This window comes from Amphiprion ocellaris, chromosome 23, assembly GCF_022539595.1.
Source record: "Amphiprion ocellaris isolate individual 3 ecotype Okinawa chromosome 23, ASM2253959v1, whole genome shotgun sequence".
In the NCBI taxonomy this organism is placed as follows: domain Eukaryota; kingdom Metazoa; phylum Chordata; class Actinopteri; family Pomacentridae; genus Amphiprion; species Amphiprion ocellaris.
This window is the reverse complement of record NC_072788.1, coordinates 14,580,072-14,593,185: the sequence shown is the minus strand read 5'-3', so window position 1 is coordinate 14,593,185 and position 13,114 is coordinate 14,580,072. Positions and strand designations below refer to the sequence as shown.

The following is a 13,114-nucleotide window of genomic DNA, read 5'->3' as shown; positions in this document are numbered from 1 at the left end:
TCTGTCCGACTATCTGTTAAACTATGAGCTGATTTAAATAATACTTTCAGCCGTCATGTTTCTTCACTAGAACAAAATCTTGCAAGTCAAATTTAGCTTTTTATGTCATTTTCTTGGCTTCCCTTAGTTTCTGTACCAACACTGTTGAAGGTGTATTTTAACTCTATAAAAAGAAAACTCCTTTGTTGAAATTGGAGTTTTTGAGGGAGAATATTCCTAAACTTGCATTGTATTTTGTCCTTTAGTTTGAAATAGTGAATGTCTTTAGGTGGCTGAATTTGTGAGGCATCTTGTTTTATATATAATTTTAAAAAATGTGTTTATTGAATGTTTTCAAGTTCAAAAGTACATTATGCATTTTGTAGTAACCACACAAGTCATGGGAAAATGCCAGTTTGTCACGTGTGGTTTTCTCTGTCATTTCGTCATCCAGGTGCAGCATCGTGTGTCAGGCCAGGTGATGGCTCTGAAGATGAACATCATGGCCAGTAACAGAGCCAACATGCTCAGGGAGGTCCAGCTCATGAACAGACTATCACACCCGAATATACTCAGGTAAATTAAATGCTGGATGTTACTGGGGTTTTTTTCTCTCTGGTTTTGATTCACTTTAAACATAATCATCTTACTGTTTTTTCTTAAAACAAAGGAACATTGAATGGCTTCCTTTCATATGCTTGTGACAGATGTGTCCACATAAATATCCTCATCTTTAAATGTGTTTGTGCATCTCCAAACTTTTGTTTTCTAATTGTTGTTTGTCCCTCCAGGTTTATAGGAGTGTGTGTCCATGAGGGGCAGCTCCACGCTCTCACAGAGGTAAGACACTAATTAACTGACTGCTGAGTGGATGAGAGTAATAATGTGTTTAATTACCAGTATTCCCTGTTGGCAGTATGATGTTGCAAATCACAATTTTCTGATTTGTCTGACCACGATGTACTTGCAGCTCAGATTGTGATAACCTTTAGCTGTGCAGCTATATTGGTGGCCGACCAAGTACCTGGTATGAAGCAACGCCTCAAACTCTTCTTGTTTCTACATGAAAAATATGCAGATGATGATTGCTTCTTTTTTTGAAATCAGTTTTGTGTAGCAAAGCTAACTTCTATATGTCCTTTACTAGTTTTCTCTGTTCATTTTTAGCTAAATTTACAAATTAATTCACACTTAGATTAAATGAGAGGCATAACTAATTGTTGGCCAGCAAAACTGATGCCACTTACTCATTTTTTTTTATCATTTTAATTCATGTACAGACATTTATGAATCTGAAAAGAATCATTTTCAGCTGCCTTAAGCTGCATATCTGTGGTGTGCTGTTCCTGTGTAAAAATGATCCATATCTAAGCTTAAAGCTGTGCTATGTCATCAAAATACCTTTATGCTACATGGCTTAGTATAAAAAAAGAAAAAAATCTACAAATGCTAACCTTGCTCTGACCAGATTCTTTAAAAAGAAATAAAATACAAAATTTGTACTTGTTGGTGCAACCATGAAGTCATTTGTGACTCTGTTGTCACCCAAGGTTGCAAGTAGAAAAATTCAGATACTTTTTGGCTGAATTGGGCTGAACTGCAGGCTGTGATTACACAGAGGAGATGGGAACAAATTAAAATTATAAGCAGTAAAATATCTGTTGTATATAGAGTCACTCTTTGTTTTCTAGTACTAGTAACACCAACGGGCACTGAATGTTCCAAGAAATTCAACTTTGATCTTTATTAACTTTATTAATTAATTTTTATGCATCATTCACAGGCTAACTTCAGCCAAGTCCTACATCTCTATGAAACAGCACAAGCATAGACGGATGGTTTATCACCTACCAAGTATTTCTCTAAAAGTGATGTCCTTTTTAAAGTTTCCAAGGTCGACTTCTCAGATGGTTCTGTGTAACAACCCATCTGCTGCGTCAGTTTAGCTCTAATAATTCATTCAGACCACGGTTATTTGAGTGAATGTACTGAGAGCGTAGGTTTCTGTGCTTAAAAATTGCATTTCCAGCAGTTGGTTTCATTTATTCTCTAATTTGATTTCATTCCTCAGCATCTTAGCTGTCAAATGCTTTTTAAAAGTGCAAACTAGTTGGTAAATATCATCTGTAAGGTTGGATGAAATCCCTAACAATATGCTTCAAAATGGAAATCTCTGACCTTTCCATTTTTAACTTGTTCTCTATTTTCTTGGGGCTTCATGATAAAAGCAGCAGCTCTTGTGAGTTTTCCATTACAAAAGTTTCTCCCCACTTAAAGTTGAGTAAACAGCGCGATCGTCTATTACTGTCCGACCAGAGGCTGGAATCGACCGTAGTATACAGACGGGGGTCAGGCAGTTCCTGACATGTCACCTGTTTCCTTTATGTAAAGGGTTGACCTGGAGTTGCCATGGTAACCGAACCGCTCAATGGTGAAAAGAAAAGCGATCAGGAGATAGGAGAACAGGAGGGGGTTTTAGTGCTCTGGCAGCTGGTGGTATCTGTGTGTACACATCATCAGGGTGGTCAGCAGCTTTTAGAGGTGCACAGAAGAGGAAATGTTCTTTAAAGGAATGAGTTGGTCAGTAAATGAGCCTGTTAGAGGTTTAATCTTTTAGTTGCAAAATGCCGGAAAAAGGAAAATTCTTGTTGCAAATCATATAACCTCAGTGTTCCCGGTTCTCATCCAGACAGGGGCTTTTATTACATGTCATATGTCTCTTTCCAGTGTTCCTTGTTTCCATCTAAACTGATCATCTGTTTCCCATAACCCAAGGTGACAGCCTCGTCTTTTTGCTGATTTAATCCAAACAGCAGTCAAACTCAAACCTATCCAGTTTACAGTGGTTTTACTTGATAAATGTCCCAAATGGTTGAAGAGCTGTTGACATATTTGACTAGTTTAATCTGCAGTGAGGTTTTATGTCACAATTCAAAGCAGGATGATAGATTTCAAATAAAGACGGACTTTAGAACAGGATAAAATTGTCAAAGAAATCCCACAGATTTGTTTTTCTGACTGCATACACAAACATTCAGATGCACAGCAGAAAGATATTTAGTTCCCAAATAGGCCTGAAGAATATTGAGTAGATGTTGGTAATAATAATCACTCAGCCTGAGTCCCGCTTTCCCCAAACAATATCGGAAGGAACTTTCAGATCAACATCCGAGCAGTTGGTTGGCAAGAACAGATACACACACTGTGCATTAGTAATTAATTACACTTTTTGATGTTGCTGCCTTTTCTCGTTGTGATCCAGTACATCAATGGCGGTAACTTGGAGCAGCTGTTGGGCAGTGACGTCTACCTGTCGTGGAGTGTGCGGCTCAGCCTGGCTCTGGACATCGCCCAGGGACTCAAGTACCTGCACAGCAAGGGCATCTTCCACAGGGACCTCACCTCCAAGGTGACAACACACAAACACACACGCCTTGCTGCCCACGTACAGTGCACACACATCAGTGAACATCAGACTGATCCTACTCAGGGCCAGATACGTATACAGCACGCACAGATGCACATTAAACTGCAGTCACCTGTGATATGAATACTCCATGACACGTGACAACTAGGTAAAGAAAATTAAAGGAAAAAACCCTTGAAAATCAATTCAGAGTTGTTCTTTATCCTGTGATAAAACTTTTCTATCCCGATGGGAGTGGACTCCATCCCCATCATTAAGGCACTGAATGGTTGTGAATCTCATTCTGTGGTCTTCAGTCATCAGATATCAACCCAACTGAACACCTCTGAGAGAGTTTGGACTGATGTGTTTGACAGCGTTCTCCACTTCCATCATCAAAATTCCAAATGAGGGAATATCTTTTTAGAAGAATGCTGTTTATCCCTCTAGTAGAGTTCCAGAAACTTGAAGAGATCATGTGGTGGCCAACACCATCCTAAGATGCTTAATGTTGTTTTTTTCCTTTAATTTGTCACCTGTCTGTGGGTCACATCAGTACAGTTCAAGTCTAAAGTACAGCAGCTCCCGGAAACATTAAATGACAGCTGGTTTTTGACTTGCTTGCTCCTCCTGACAAGTATCTAGGGCAGATGTAAATGCTGCACAGTCAGAAGGATTAGTAAAGGTAAATAGGCAAACTTCATACACTACAGACTCCTAGTGACGCCTATAGTCACCTACTTTCTGTGCATCAAGTATAAATTAGCTAGGGATTGGTAATTGTTGTTGTAACTTGGTTAGGCGCATTTTATTTCACTTTACTTGCAGTGTAATCATACAAAACAAGCCATAATGTAATCATAATCACATTTTTATCATTTTAAATTGTTATGTAGTGTTGGAAGACAACCTAATCTTTAATTCACACCAGAATAATTGCCAAACTTTTAACCTGGACTCTTCAGTTCCCCAGAGGATCCTTCAGATAAGCAGCCCTGTTAGTAATCCAGCCTTATATGGATCGATATTTTGGCCCGTATTTTACTGTCTCTAGAATAAACTGATAATAATCTGAGTCACACAGTGCGTAGGACGGGTGAGTCATACCGAAGAGCTCACACTGGGATCAATCTGAACGCAGTAATACAATAAAGTCCACACAGAGGTCAGTCTGAGCCAAGAAAAACCTCCAACATCAGTGTGTCCACATTCTACATCACAGAAGCAGAAACGTGTCCAATATCACTTTCCATTTACTACACGGTGCACAATTTTATCCTGAATTCTGAGTGTGAAATTATTCTACCATAGACGCTCTTAAAATCCCACAGTGGAACAAATAGCATCCAGTGGCTAAGGGGCAATCAAAAATGAGCTAACTGCTTCAACATGGTCGTCTAAAAGTGCTTTATAGCAAATAAAAGGCTGTGCGCTATAAAATCTGACATCGCTGTGGAAGCACACGCAGAGGAGCACATGTAGCTGTAAAGAAAGCGATGCAAACGCGCTCACAGCAGCAGTAATGAAATGATGTGTGTGACCTCTAACCCCTGTACAGAACTGCCTGGTGCGCTGGGAGGGCAGCATTTGCTCCGCCGTGGTGGGAGACTTTGGTCTGGCAGAGAAAATCCCAGATTACAGGTCAGTCGAGTTCATTTATCAAACCGTCTATCAGCACTCTGATTAGATAAGTCAATAAATCACATTCCTTCATGTTTCTCTGTCCTGTTTATTCTTCATGCTGTATCTCCGTGTGTTCAGAAATATTTCCCACAATTTCCTCTTTTTCTCTCGGCGGCGTTCACGAGACACAGTCGCACACAGAATGAGACTATTAATCACACCGCAGTGCAGTCCGGTTTTTCCGAAGTATGCAGACACACGCCGCCTGCTTTCCAAATGTTGTGGTTAACCCCCTTTGCTCTCTGTAGGACAATTATTAATACTGTCAAGGCGTCATTTCGACGGTAGGGAAGGAGGACAGACGGCAGCCTGGCGGTGGTGTCAATATTTAAACTGGGCTTTCACTGCACACCGCAGACTCACCTCTGTGTGGCCGCCGTGGCATTGTGTCTTTCCCTCTGTGTTTGCAGCTGTGTTTCGTGACATTTATGTGGCGTGTTTTATTCACCGCCGGTCTGCACTGTACGCCTATAAACGACCAGCAGGCCTCAGATGTGTTTCTTTTTATTATTATTTTATTTTCTGCAGCTGCTTCTCCGCTGACATCATGTCTCCTGAAATGGTGGATGATCCAGTTCTTTCACTGAGCAAAAAATAGAAATACCACAATAGGGGGAAAATGCTCCATTGCAATGAGGGGGGAAAAAGTCCTGCATTGAGAATTTTACTAAAGTAGAACCAAAGTGTTTCTATTAACCACTGTCTCCAATTTTGAAAACTTGAGTGATCTAAACAGCCGAAGAACTTGAAAAAAACATTTTGTAAGCAGAATGTGACAGAATAGTTTATTCAACCCAACAATGGTCCCTCTTTTTGAAATCTAGAATCTGTAGTTACAATAATTATTAGTAGTTATAGCTGAAATTATTTAATACTTACAGCCTTGAGATAAAAATATATTCCAATAAAGTTTATTAAAGTCCCTGTCTGGTCTGATTCAACCCCTTGAAAATTCTCCTATCAATCAAAATTATACAAGGTGGGCCAAAAGCAGACTTACACTTTACATTTTTAATAAACATTTTATTGAGGGCAGAGGGTGTTTAAAGGCTCCTTGCCATGATGTACGCACCTGCTCGGCATTTTCACACTTCCAATACTGCTTTAGTATCCACTTTCTTTGTTCCTGATTTAATTTGTTTGCCATTGCTCACAATCCCTGTAAAAAACAAAAAAGAAAACATAAAATCAAAACCAAAATTGGAATGAATAGCTTAAGAACATTTCCAAAATGTGAATGAGGGATATGGAATACTGGATCTAAAACTTGAAACAACTGTAATCCTACTTTCAGCCCACCCTGTATATTCAGTTTTTTTTCCATGAAAATAATTTTGACATAAAATGGCCTAGATGTAACTCTACATTGTTCCCTATTCACTGCAGCTAAAGCACGCCAGCTCACCTACAAGTCTAATCAAAAACTGTAAACCTGCTCTGTGCTACATAATAACAAGTTGTTAAACTGGAGTGATTCTGTATTACCTGTGCAAACTGATTCCAAAAAAGAGCAAGAAAAGCGCAGTACTCTGCCGACGCTGTTCATTCCCCCATATGGCATTGTCAGAAATGCAGCATATTTTTTGGGAAATGCAGCATTTGTTTATTAGTTATTGATGATCAAAAATCATGGCAACATAGAATGTGGCCCTTTAATGTAGATGTACCCACAAACAAAATGACCTTGAGCTGAGCACAGGCATGTGTTATGTATGTGTACGTTATGTACAGATATTGAATCACGTGACCTAAATATGTAGCAGGTGATGGGAATTGGTGGGACTCAGAAACACCCCCACAATTAAATCAATTGTTGCTAGTATCATTTCTGACAGATAAGTCCCAGTATGTCCACAGCGGTGGATTTTTAGTAGGATCACAATCATGTGATCCTCAGCAGGCAGCTGATGTAGTGTTCACTTGTTGTCATAGTTATAGTGATGCTGTGACGCTATCTCGCAATGATACAGAAATGTTTAACAAATAAGTGGATCCAGACTATAAGTCTGTCAAAATCTACTCAGCTGGTCCTTGTATCATTTCTGACCTTCCCTGAAAATTTCATCCAAATCCATTCTTCCATTTTTGAGTAATGTTGCGAACAGAGAGACAGACGGATAAACCAATGCTGTCACATAACTCCACCTTGGTTCCTTGGTGGTGAAATAAGGATATAGAAACTCCACTCTGCCAGTTAAAAGGTTTGGTTCCTTTGGGGGATTTTTTGCGTTTAAAACCCCAGAAGTTTGAATCTGTTTTTGAGAGTACACTGCAGTTTCAAGGATGGAATGCTCAGCATTTCCTTATCAGATCTTTTACAGCATATTAGAAAGCACCATATGAACATGATAACATGTTAAAAAAAAAAAAAAAAAAGAACAAAACCTTGAAGTTATTCTCTGGTAGAGAGAAATAAAAAATGTGCTACCAGCACCTTTACAGCACACCAATCAACGTGCAACATCTTCTTCTTTTAATTTGTACACTAACACAAAATAAAACAGCATTTTGCAGCTTAAAAAGGTGTTATTTACTCATGTTTGCCTGTCTGCCATTATCTTCTATGTAGAGTCCTCATGCTAATCCAACCTGAACACCATTTGTCGCTGTATATTTTTACACACAGGCATCATATCAGTACTAATTTTCTCATCTAACTCTTGGAAAAACACCCATAGGCATATCTGACGAAATGCAAACCCACTTGTTCTGCATTAAAGCATGTGTCAAATCTGTCCTCTTTATGGAAATTATTCCTCCATAAGCATCTCAAAGTAAAACATGAGTTGAGTTGCAGTTAGAGATGTGGAGGTTGACCTCAAAGCAGCAACACGTCGGAGGCTCCTGCCCACACATCAGCTCCCATTAGTCCCAGTCCTCCCCTTCTGTCTGCAGTCATTTAGGAAAACACGACTCTTGCTGAGAAGAGACAGCTGCCACTGTAACCTGGCCTCCCATTTTCTGTGTGTGTCCAGCCACCTTTTGTGTTTACACAATTGTGCGTCACTGTCGGAGGGGGGTGGCAGCTTGGAGCTTGGGTGGTTTTCATGCTTCTTCACTAAACCTGTCAACAAGTATGAGATGAGCTCTAGAATATGTCACCATCTAGTGAAATCCAAGGCTATTGCACGAATGCGAGACTTCCAGCTGAACGTTGTTTGCTTTCGCATACCTGCGCCTATCAAACATGACGCCTCTGTTTGCTCCACGCTCGGCTTCAATAGCAGCCGGTGGATTGTGTTTCCGTCATCTTCAGGGCCGTGTTTGCTTTCTATTCTGCTCAAACACCGTTGCATCCTGCAGCGGAGCGCTAACGGAGAATAGATGATGTTGACTAGCGCTCCCCGGTGTGTGTGTTGGAGTGCTACCACTGTGCTTGTGGCATGAAGGAAGGAGAGGAGATGACGGGGGTTTAGGAAAAGCACTCCAAATAAGGTCAAACTATTCCAGTCCTCCTCCTTTTGCTCTCTCTGCTTTACTGGATCTCTGCTGTCCTCCTCATAACAAGTCACTCCGGTCTTTTATGTCATTGTTTTCTCATGTCACTTCTCAGTTGTTTCCTTTCATGTCTGAGTTTTCAGTTTTTTCTGTCTGTGCCTTCTGTGTTCGGTCACTTTTCTGTCAGTCTGCTAACGGTGTTTACGTTGGGAGCGCTGACCGTCTCGTCATTCCTCCCTCTGCCATCGCTGGCCTGCCTGTATTTTTTGCAATATCATAGCCCACAGTAGCAGATGGAAATAGCACAGAGAGGAAGTATCTGCCAGCAGGGTGTGTGCGTGTGTGTGCGTGTGTGTGTCTGTGTGTCTGTGTCTGTATGTGTGTGTGTGTGTGTGTGTGTGTGTGTGTGTGTGTGTGTGTGTGTGTGTTTGCAGGCATGTGTGCAAGCACGTCGTCCTTGCACATTCTTGTGTTCCTTCCTTTTTTATTCAGCTCAAATTGCACAACGATATCTCCACATAACCGAACAACACTGTGGTTTCTTAGACACAGAGGAAGTGCACATAAACACAGCGACAGGGCCAAGTTTCACCTCATAATACCTCCTGATTGGGCTCTGCGTTAATGAAATGGAGCGTGATGCTTCGCTCTTCTTGTCCCAGCATTTACCTAATTGTGATCTTGGTCGGTCTCGAACACGTCGCAGGCTGCTGAGTGGAAACTAAAATTAAATAAATGCCATTATTGTCCATTGCATCACTGTTGTGACTTTGCATTGGGGACTTTTTTTGCTCTGAGGCACCAACGTCTGTGTCTTCCATGTAGCTGTTTAACCAAATACATTGCAATATCACTGCAACTAACAACCGTTTTAACTATTGATTTACAATTAATGCCAAAATTCTAAATGCCCATCACGATTTCCTAAAGACTGTGGTGACATATTAAATGTTTGAGCTTGATCTAGAGAAGTTACTGTGCTTAAAAGTTACTTCGTCAAAATAATTTCAACAAGTAACTGTTAGTTTTTTTACATTTTACACGCATCAGACTGAAGAAGCTTCTCTACTGGTAGATTTAGATGCACAGTCCTGCGTCAGATGCATATTTAGAACAGGGATGTGTTAATGAGTCCTAATTCGATTGTTAAGTGATTTCACACCTGGCTGAAAACGTGAATTTAAAGCATCACTACTTCCCCCAATTTGTGTCGATTACTCGTTCATTCATATTTAATTTTTTATATATATATTTTTTTTAGCTATTTAATGTGGGGAAAAATGGCAGTTTGCTTCCCCTGAAACCTCAGAATCTCCCCAGATTACTTATTTTGACCAACAGAATACATATTTTAATTGACATGCAGCAAACTGTCATCTTTGGCAAGCTAGAACCAGATAATATTTGCATTTTTCCATCATTAATTAACTATTAATTGATAATGAAAGCTTTCTGACAGTCGATTGATCTCTTAACATATGTATTGATTTGCCTTTATTTTATTCTCGGGTGTGGTGTGTTTTTCAAGCAAACTCTCCTGTATTCCAACCACTTTTTAAAATTAATTTAAAGGGCACCACAGGTTAACTGATGCTCACCTTTAATTCAGTTGGATGAAGAGAAAACCTCAAAACCAGGACGAATGAAATGAAATCTATTCGGATGGACGCTTTATTCGGTATTAAATTAAATCCTTTTCTTTCAGGCCACCAACCACTAATCTGTTGTTGTTGCCATTATAAAAACTCAGTTCTTCACCTTCATCTAGTCCCATTCATCATATTGTTGTTCTAACCTGTGATGGTTTGTAATGAGACGAGAGAAATTAACCAGATTCAACTTAGAGATTTTAGACTTTGACTGGTGAATACATCTGAGAGATTTGCTTTGAATGAGTTGTTGACATGAATCCTTCTGTTTCTCTTTCGGCAGTGAGGAGGAAGACCAGAAGCCGCTGGCCGTCGTCGGCTCCCCCTACTGGATGGCTCCGGAGGTGCTGCGAGGAGAGGTGTATAATGAGAAGGTAGTGACGGATCGCGTTCTTCATTCACTCCCCTTCAGCTGCACATTGTTGCAAGAGTTCAAGGTCCACACTGGGTGTGATGAAAGCTGGTAAAATAACCCAGGAGAGCAGGCGGTGACGTAAAGCATTAAAAATTTAATAAATCCGTCACGAAAAGAACTTTGGTTATGTAATGGATGTTCTTCTTGGCCTGGCTGAACAGTATTTTCTGCATAACTTGGTGGAAAACCTGATTGACTGTTAGGGTTGCATTTAAGTACAGGTTCTATTTTCTTCGTTGCGTTTTTAAGTTTGTCTGGGTTTACAAGAAACTAAATCAGCATAAACTAGATCCAGAATATATATATATATATATATCGCATCAAGTCTAATTTGAATCCACATATTATAAATAATCAGATATTTAGACCTTCGTGTCTGCAGTCAAATAAACTGGTAATAAAACTTCTGCAATGGTAGCCTAGAATAGAGAGGGAAACTGATTTAACCAATTGCAAAATTTATGTAATTCCAATGCTTCACTTTTTAGTCAAGAGAATTTAAGACCGCAGTTTCATGACATTTAATCATGAATTTAAAAATGGATTCAACTCCACCATTAGAGTGGTAAAATAGTCTCATCCATGTAAAATTATAAACCACATATAGCTCTCTGTTTTATCTGATCTTATCTAGAGCCTTACTGATATTATTTTCCTGATGTTATCAGCCAGTATTTGCTTCTCACAAATATATCTGTAGTGAACTACATGTTATCTAATATGTGCTGATATGGCAAAGTTCTTTTACAGAGCATAGTACAGAAAACGATGCTTGGGGTAACTTAGAAACGGTGTTGTCACGTAGTTTGTTGAACAGAGCAGCTCTGATTTCATAGTTTACAGTCTTCTCCTTACTGTCTGCAGCACATGTAGCAGACTGAATCCCAGCTGAGCAGATGGTGGTGCACACCTGAGTTTCATCTTAATTTATTCCACAAACTGACTAATTTATGGAGCAAATACCTGGGAAGTTAATGAACAATGACTCCATCATATCACCTTTTCAATATAACCTAAGCATACGTTATCATTTAAAAGTTCAGGGTCACTTATTTTTGAAAGAAAAGCAGTTTTTTTCAATGAAGATAACATTAAATTAATCATAAATCCAATCTAGACATTGTTAATGTGGTAAATGACTATTCTAGTGGGAAACAGCTGATTTTTAATGGAATATCTCCATAGGGGTACAGAGGAACATTTCCAGCAACCATCACTCCTGTGTTCTAATGCTGCATTGTGTTAACTAATGGTGTTGAAAGGCTAATTGATGATTAGAAAACCCTTGTGCAATTATGCTAGCACATGAATCCGTCAGGCTCTAATCTGTGCCCTTTGTTGTTTAATATTTGAACTTTTTAGGTCAATTTATAACAATCTAATTTCACTATCTGAGCACTTTGGATCAACATGTAAATGCAATCTATAGATGATGCCTTGCCTTGTCTCATTGATCGACTCATCGTCCTGTCTCTGCAGGTGGATGTGTTTGCATACGGGATCATCTTGTGTGAGATTATTGCGAGGATACAGGCTGATCCTGACATCCTGCCACGCACTGAGGTACCAATGACAACATTGTCATCACAGTCAAGCATTTACCCTGTTCTCTTATCATCACGTACTCATCATCACACCTATCATTTAATTAAGCCTCCATTATGTAATGTTTTGACCTGTGTGGGGTGAAAAAAAAGCTTATAATTTATCCATTACTGATGGTAATGTCTTCTTCAGGACAGATCCTGTCTTACTTTACTGCTTCAAGTCTGTCAGTATGTCAAACGTTCCTCCTGCGCACAACTCTTGTGCAAGCAGCTTTGTCAAATGACTTTTACTTTAAAGCGACAGTTGCACCATGCCAGAGATAATTTTGAAAATATGTTAAATGGTTGGTAGATCATTTTGAAATCTGCTGGTTGTCATCTCAGACAAACAGGAAGCTGACTCTCTTATCTTGTGTAAGTTGAATGCTTCCAAAATAACTGCTGAAGTAGCATCCAAAATACTGAGTGTGAGCTGTGTGTCTATCTGCTCACTTCACAGACAATGCGTCGCCCATTCACTCATTAAATACGTAGTTTTATAGAAAGATTATGAAACATTCACACTTGAAATGCAGCAAAACTTAGTGCATTTATAGCAATTAGCGTGGATCATGAATATGTTCATTGTTGTCCCACAATGCAATGCACGGATGGATCAGAGGAGCTGCAAAAAACAAAAAATGAAATGACAGATGGTGGTGAAAAACTCTGCAGACCTCACAAAAACACACAACAAATGTTAAAACTAACATGTAGCTGTGTTTTTCCTTGTAGTTTAATTTACACCTGTCTATATATGTATGCACACATTTTAGTTTTTAGTAACGGCATACAGAATAAAACATTTCTGTCTTAATTAATTAGTATGTGGCCTATATTTAGGACACAGCAGCAGTGCGTATTTAAAACATTTGCATCTTTCATAGGAGTGTTTCTCCCCCTTGTGGTTGTAAAACTGTACAGCAGCTGAAGCTGTCAACTGGTAGTAATGGCTAAC

The 13,114-nt window shown here is 39.4% G+C and overlaps 1 protein-coding gene across 2 annotated transcripts in view; it reads left to right on the top strand.

Annotated features, from left to right (window-relative positions):
- The window catches only part of tesk1b (testis associated actin remodelling kinase 1b), a 48,341-nt gene that overhangs the window by 30,811 nt on the left and 4,416 nt on the right, over window positions 1-13,114 (top strand). For both annotated transcript variants that reach the window (XM_035947449.2, XM_023268643.3), the window contains 6 exons: window positions 434-555; window positions 771-819; window positions 3,242-3,388; window positions 4,944-5,026; window positions 10,439-10,529; window positions 12,050-12,133. In XM_035947449.2, coding sequence (XP_035803342.1) covers window positions 434-555; window positions 771-819; window positions 3,242-3,388; window positions 4,944-5,026; window positions 10,439-10,529; window positions 12,050-12,133 — 576 coding nt within the window. The remainder of the gene's footprint in view (window positions 1-433; window positions 556-770; window positions 820-3,241; window positions 3,389-4,943; window positions 5,027-10,438; window positions 10,530-12,049; window positions 12,134-13,114) is intronic.